The sequence below is a fragment of the Rosa chinensis genome, chromosome 6 (assembly GCF_002994745.2).
Source record: "Rosa chinensis cultivar Old Blush chromosome 6, RchiOBHm-V2, whole genome shotgun sequence".
NCBI lineage: Eukaryota > Viridiplantae > Streptophyta > Magnoliopsida > Rosales > Rosaceae > Rosa > Rosa chinensis.
Window position 1 is genome coordinate 34,979,152 of NC_037093.1, and position 6,809 is coordinate 34,985,960.

The 6,809-nt window shown below is 37.8% G+C and overlaps 1 protein-coding gene across 4 annotated transcripts; it reads right to left on the reverse strand.

Annotated features, from left to right (window-relative positions):
* Window positions 1–2,713: 2,713 nt before the first annotated feature.
* Window positions 2,714–5,956, reverse strand: LOC112173306 (cell division protein ZapE). Of its 4 annotated transcripts, none has more exons than XM_040507647.1 (9): window positions 5,199–5,952; window positions 5,029–5,108; window positions 4,737–4,862; window positions 4,433–4,502; window positions 3,983–4,056; window positions 3,830–3,895; window positions 3,584–3,711; window positions 3,321–3,370; window positions 2,721–3,106 (listed from the first exon to the last, which is right to left on the reverse strand). In XM_040507647.1, exons 1-6 carry the CDS (start codon window positions 5,295–5,297, stop codon window positions 3,892–3,894), a joined length of 453 nt encoding a protein of 150 aa, XP_040363581.1. In that variant the 5' UTR covers window positions 5,298–5,952; the 3' UTR covers window positions 2,721–3,106; window positions 3,321–3,370; window positions 3,584–3,711; window positions 3,830–3,891. The 4 variants fall into 4 exon arrangements, with proteins under 4 accessions (XP_040363580.1, XP_040363581.1, XP_040363582.1 ...); XM_040507648.1 differs by having other exon boundaries at window positions 2,723–3,106; window positions 3,619–3,711; XM_040507646.1 differs by having other exon boundaries at window positions 2,714–3,106; window positions 3,321–3,711.
* Window positions 5,957–6,809: the final 853 nt, after the last annotated feature.

Genomic DNA, 6,809 nt, shown 5'->3' on the forward strand with positions numbered 1-6,809 from the left:
TCCATCGCCTCCTATTCCGGTTGGCAGTCCCTTCCGATGCGTCATCTGGGTGGCAGTCCCTCCTAGATGGCATGAGATGACTAGACAGCAGTCCTTTCTAGTCATCAAACGAGCCTCATGAAAAGGATGTTTTTATAAGGATTGAGGATGAGATTTTAAGAGATTTCAAGATGTTCTTGTTACGTGATTGAGATTTCAGTAAAGAGGATGATTAAAAGTATTTCCAAGATTGTTATTGCATGCGAGGTTTTAGAGAATAACTTGGGAAAGCATTAAGTTTTACTTATTCATTTGAAATTACTTATTTTTCGTCCACTCACTCTAACGGATTTTAAATGTTTTCCCCTGGGCCCTTCGGTTTTAAATGCCCAGTTTGCAGGCCAGTTTAGCTTGAGGTCGAGCGTACTTGGGGTTGAGGCATAGCTGTCATAGCTTCCGCATTATAAAAGCATCGGTCATTTATCTTGCTTTCTATTCTCTTGTTCGCCTGTATATTAGATTGCTCTGATAACCTATGAGATTAATATTCTTAAATTCATAATTGTTTATGAAATGAGATATGTGAGATGTTGTGATATAGGGAGCAGGGTGGCTCCAGGAGAATAAGGATGGATGATTTAGAAGTGTGGATGTTTTTCTACAGGATTTGGGTTGTCCATTTTTAGGGGAAGTTCTGTCAATTTTTGGTAGAATTTCTTCTAAAGTGGGCCCCGCAGGGCCTCTTCGGGTTTCAGGGTGAAAACCGGGGCGGGTCCTGTCAATGATTGTCATGGTAGCTTGTGTAGGAATATTTGTGTAATGAATCGTTGAAATCAGTGTGATGAATCTTTGTGATGATTTCCATGCAAAGCTCGTGTAGGAATATTTGTGTAATGAATCGTTGAAATCAATATGATGAATCTTTGTGATGATTGTCATGCAAAGCTTATGTAGGAATATTAGTGTAATGAATCATTGAAATCAGTGTGATGAATATTTGTGATGATTGTTATCTGTGTGATGACCGACAAAATCTGTGTGATGATCAGTCGGACATTGTTATCTATGTGATGACCGGCGAAATCTGTGTGATGATCAGCTGGACAATTGCTATCTGTGGGATGACCCTCGACATCTGTGTGATGATCAGTAGGATGATGGCTATCTGTGTGATGATCGGTGGAATCTGTGTGATGATCAGTGTGATGACTGCTCGGTAGCGGAGTTAAATTGTTATTAAGTTAACAATGATCGAGAAGACTGCTGTGATGGTTGGGGCTACCTATGGATGATAGAGTGTGGGGTTACGATGACTACTATGATTTGAATTGCTTGACTTAATGTGACTCCTGAACTAAACTATATGCAGGGGTCACTATGAATTGTTTTGCTTGTTTTGAATTGTGATTGCCTTGTTTTCTTCTTGATTTTATTGATTAATAGTTTGATTTATCTTAAGAGCCATAGTGATGACGAATTGTACTTTTTGGTGAGGATGGGAAGGTGATTAATTGATGTACACCCTTGATGTCATGTTGATGACAAAGGCTTCCGGTGGGAAGGAAATGAGTGTGATCTTTGTGACTCGCAGTTGTGCGTCAAAGGAGGTTTTGTTTGACTGGAATTTGTTGATGCGGCTGAAATAGCCTCACAATTTAACCCTGCAAAATGTAGTTGTCAGTATAGGATAAGCAGGGATCGTTCAGTCCGGGAATTGTAGGGTACACCTACACTAAAAGGTCAATTAACAAATAAAAGAATAAAATGGGGGGTTTTCAAATTTGATTCCTATTCTACTTAAAAAACAAAACAAATAAAACTATATACAATGATCGACTTCCCTAACCTAGACCAATACCACTCATAAATTACTAAGTGTAAAAACAGAAAATTCATTTCAACATGCTACAAAAATGTGCCCATCTTTAATGCCTAGATAAGAGCTCAAATGAAAAGCCTCAGCGGATCAATCCATTTATCTGATTCATTCTAATGTAGGCATGGATCGGAAAAGTCCTTACCAAGCCTAATACTACTAATTTTCGAAAACACTCAGCGTAATTCTCTTAACTAGTAGTATTATCTAACCCTCGAATCAACTCACACGTGCAAATTAACCATTACACATAGAATTTAACACGTAATTTCCAGAATCGTTTAATCATTCAAGCATGATTTTTACCACCCGTTAGAACTAATTACTACTTGTTTAACTCAGCGTCTTAACAAATAACAATTACTCTTGGCAAATTAAGCAAACACACAAGAACACTCAGCGTGATTCTAGCATGCAAACTTATGAACCTAACTCTGAAAATTACCTAAACACGTAAAACGGCACAAGATTGTAATATGCATCATAAAAGAATTCTCGAAATTAACTCAATAATAAACTGAAAATCTCAAAAATATTAATAAAAATATTCTGAAAATTCCGTGTCTCCAATTATACAACTAGCAAATTGAAACACACAAAACCGAAATAAAAATCACTACTAGAAAAACACCATTTAAGGACACTGAAACTGTGTCCTTAAATACATACAAGGACTCTTTAAAAAAGAGTCCTCTATCCAGCAGTCATTATAAGTCTCAAACAAGGACACTGAAAACGTGTCCTCGTTTCTATATGAGGACACAGTTTGTGTGTCCTTAAAGCTCTAGATGCAGTGTCCTTAAATCCATAAGAGGACACCTAAATTGCATCCTTATATCTTCTAATAGGTGTCCTCTATTCTATACTAGGACACACAAACTGTGTCCTAAAAGCTCTGAAAATGGAGTCCTTAAAACCATAAGAGGACACAAAAAATACACTCATATGTGTCCTTAAAACTAAAACAGGACACTTAAAAGAGTCATAGAGGACGTTCAAAACGTGTCCTTAAAACTTGTAAAAAACCCAAAAAAAAAATTAATTAATAATAAAAGGAAGTTTTCTCCAATTGTACACCCCTCAAAATACACCACCAAATGCAATATTAACTTAATCAAAATACACCATATGCAAACAAATTTATAAAGTATAACAAATTACAGTTCAAAAATTCTAGTCAAGTAAATCAATGTCCTGCACCTTGTAGGTTTATAGTTACTTAATCTGCTTCCCAATATCTTCAATCATAACCTGATAAATATAGCACAAACCAATATTCACTAACTGATACAATTGCCAAAAGGCCAAGTATTTCAATATTCAAATGAAGTCATTCTTTAAGACAGGTATATTCAAACCAATATTCAAATGTGGTAAGAGTTGATGCAAATTCCATGAATTAATATTTATCAATCTTAACACAAACTAAAGGAAATCATCAACAAGAAGCAATAGGAATTCTTACCATACACCTCCACCAGCATAAAAATAGCTACTGCAAACCACATTGCAGGGCTGGGGAAACAAAAAAGAGGCCACATTAATAGAGATAGGAAAGAGAGAAGAAACCTGTGCAAATGCTATAGTGAGCCACCTTGCAGCACTAAGTATTTCAAAAAAACCACATTGTTTGCTTGATCAAAACATACAGGGAATAGAACAAAAAAAATTCCAGATTTCACATTTAACTTCAGCAGGCTCAGAGTTAGAGTATATTGAAAAACTTACGCCTCTACGATTCGAGATCACATCCAGATACAAACCTTCAAAGCAGCAATAAAGGGCAGAAACAGATCCCTCTGCAATCCACGTTCATACAGGTTATCTGGAGCACGATTGGAGGTGGCAACAAGAATCTATACTTGCCCGATACCACAAAAACAAAATAGTATGGTTTTCAGTCAAATGCATATACTTATCTTGTAGAATAGATGTCTAAGTAAACAGTTTAGTAAATGAAAACAAACTGCTTACAACGCCATTGTCGAATAGATGTCCAAATAGACGATTTAGTATTAATGCATCAGCAACATTAGTCACCTATCAAAAACCAAAAAGAAATCAGTACAGTAATATACAAGTAGCCAGGGATTATTATAAGCAGAGATGTAAACACTAGTTCTTTACCATGAAATCAAGACTGCCTCATCAGATATCTCTCCTGCAACAACTTCAAGAGGGTCTTCTACATCCTGGTGCTTCTGAGAAGTTAAACAAGATTCACGTTAACCTTACAATGACATTTGTAGAACACATAGTATCCAAATAACAAGAATGCAGAATGAATTTTATCCCAAGAAATGTCAAAAAACTGAATGCCTGAAGAAGAGCTACTGAGCCCAACCATCAGAACAATCTCGTTGGATTCCATCCATTTAGGATATTTCCTGACAAACAACATAATGTACTTCTGTATTGATGATGTAATATAAAAGCAGGACATGCGTACGTTTTCGTATATTTGTTTTGGTTAAGAAATTTAGTAATAGAACTTTTACCAACAGAGTAGAAGTTTCAGGATGAAAATATTTCTCAGTCCACACAAAAAAGTAAACTTGTACAGAGTTGCATTCTTACTCGCAAGCAGCTGTGGACATTCAACATAAAATCATGAAAATGAATCCTCTTTTTCCTCCAATTGCATTGTCTGAGAAGTGAAAATCAGAGTATTAGGAGACAATCAAGAATGGAAACACTTAAAATTTAGATATAGACCAAATATTAATTGTATCCACTAGTATATCAAATTTAGAATCACTATTCTCAAGAATCATGAATAACAGCATGGCCTATATACAAAAAAAAAAAAAAAAAAAATAACAATAATAATAATAATAATAAATAAATAAAAGAAAAGAAAAAACAAACATTGGTGACTAACAGTTGATCGAAAAACAAGTCCATCAACATGGTTTTTCCAGTTCCCACTCCTCCATAAATATAAAGACCTTTAACAGGGGAGGCATTTGAAGACTGTGGGATGAAACGAGACCACAACCATCTACTCCTGCATATAGACAAATGGATAATCAATAACAAAACTACTCCTAGATAACCTAGAAGTAAAAAACGTAAGAAAAGAACACCGATAAGAATGCATTAATCACAATATGTTCCTCAATTTTTTCTTATGTAAACCAATAAGAATGCACCCACTCCACCGTTTGTCATACCTGGCAGGCATCACCATCAACAAGTTCGCCCGCAACAATTCTTCGCTCATACTCAACAAGTGGCCCTCCTTTGCTTGCATCTGCCATTGAACCCAAAACCAACAACACTGAGGAAACTATGCACCAAATTCTCCACCAGAATAATAAGACAGCCAAAAATAGAAGATTACCTCCATTAGTAACTTGAACAGCATCAACTGACAGAGCTCTTGAGCCAAAATTCGCGGGGTGTGGAAATCTATCGAATTTGGCATTGTTAGAGAGTTCATGAGCTAACCCAGAATAGCTGTTTGTCAAAAGCTTCCGCCTTCTCACAAAACCAGTGGAGTAATTACATGTTTGCCGCCGCAGAGCTGATCTAAATTGCTGGATAGAACGAGTAATTGCTCTCATTTTTAATCCAGGACTCCAATGCAAATCTCAAGCACTCCAACTACAAGACAAACACAGCTCTGATTCGTGGGCCAATTTCGCGGCAGCGGCGGAGGAAGAGCTTGCCGGCGCAGAGAAGAGGGAAGGTGGCGGCGATCCGAACCGGCTACTGGCTTTCGTCGGAGAAGACGCAGGAGGAGAGAGAAAACCATGGGTATCCAGACGGCTTGTGCTGTCGAGGATGGAGGTTGCACAAGATTTGGGTTAGTGGCAGGTGGTGGAGACCAGTTATGTTGCAGGGTTTCATTTTCGATCTGGTTTTGTGGATTATGTGGTTCGATCCAATCGGATCGCGGCCCAAATCCATTGGAGATTAGGGTTTCAGATCTTGCAACAGGCGATCCCTTGATGGTGGGTTGGAGGAGGGTGACGGTGGGTGTCCCGGATCTGGTATTGATCTTCATAGATTGGGGGGTCGTGTTTTGGGGTTGGGAAGGAATCACAGAGAGAGAGAGAGAAAGAGAAAGAGGCAACGCTACAAATGGGGAACCTAATCGAGAGAGAGAGAGAGTTAAATGTGGGTGGGAAAAAGAAGTGGGAAATTCAACTTTTGGCAAAAACAATAGGCGGGGGCTCCTGTTTTTTTTTTAGCCGTCCTTATGGGGTTATTAGGACACTTTGATAAAAATGTGTCCTTATAAGGAGTCCTTGTAGCCCATTTTTGTAGTAGTGAATTGTAAGTAGAGTCATAGTTACACTTTGAAGCTTTCCTCAGCGGCTCAGCAACACGGTGATGAACTCGTCTCTGCTATGGTGGTGGAGCGTCCTTGACTCAGCACCTTAGAGCTTTGTAGATTGATGGATGGATGGTGTCACGGTCTTGTAGGTGATGGAAGTTTAAGGAGTGAATTGGGCAGAGTCTCGGAAAAGTTTTTGGCCAGGAAGTGATGCAAATTCAGTTCTGGACGTTGCCTATTTATAGGGGAGCATTGGTTGGCTTTTGTCGATCATACCCTTCATCATTGGACGGATGAGATTGCACCGTATTTCTTTTAATTTTCCAGCTGAAACACCTCCTTTAGGGCCTTAACTCCTCTCATAATGGGGCAATTCTTTTAATTTCCAAGCTGAAACATCTTTCTCTTATTTATTTTCCAGTTGAAACATCTTTTTCTTTTATTCCTCAACTGAAAACGTCTTTCTCCTTTATTCCCCAACTGAAAACGTCTTTCTCCTTTATTTCCCTTCTTCATTGCTTGGTCAAATATCTTAATGCTTTATTTTATGACTCCATCATTGCTGTTTCCAAGAGTTCCACCAGGCAAAGTTTCCTACAATAAGCAGGAGAATATCAGAATTTTCTAGAGAAAATAAAGGGAATTAAAACGTAAAGACCGCAAAAACAATTG

Bases quoted from the DNA above. Each gene is read 5' to 3' on its own strand.
- LOC112173306 (XM_040507646.1), bottom strand. From the start codon at position 5,297: ATGAACTCTCTAACAATGCCAAATTCGATAGATTTCCACACCCCGCGA. The intron at 4,863-5,028 runs GTATGACAAACG...GTCTATATGCAG, and splicing joins TTGATGGTGATGCCTGCCAG to GAGTAGATGGTTGTGGTCTC. The intron at 4,503-4,736 runs GTTAGTCACCAA...TTCACTTCTCAG, and splicing joins GACTTGTTTTTCGATCAACT to ACAATGCAATTGGAGGAAAA.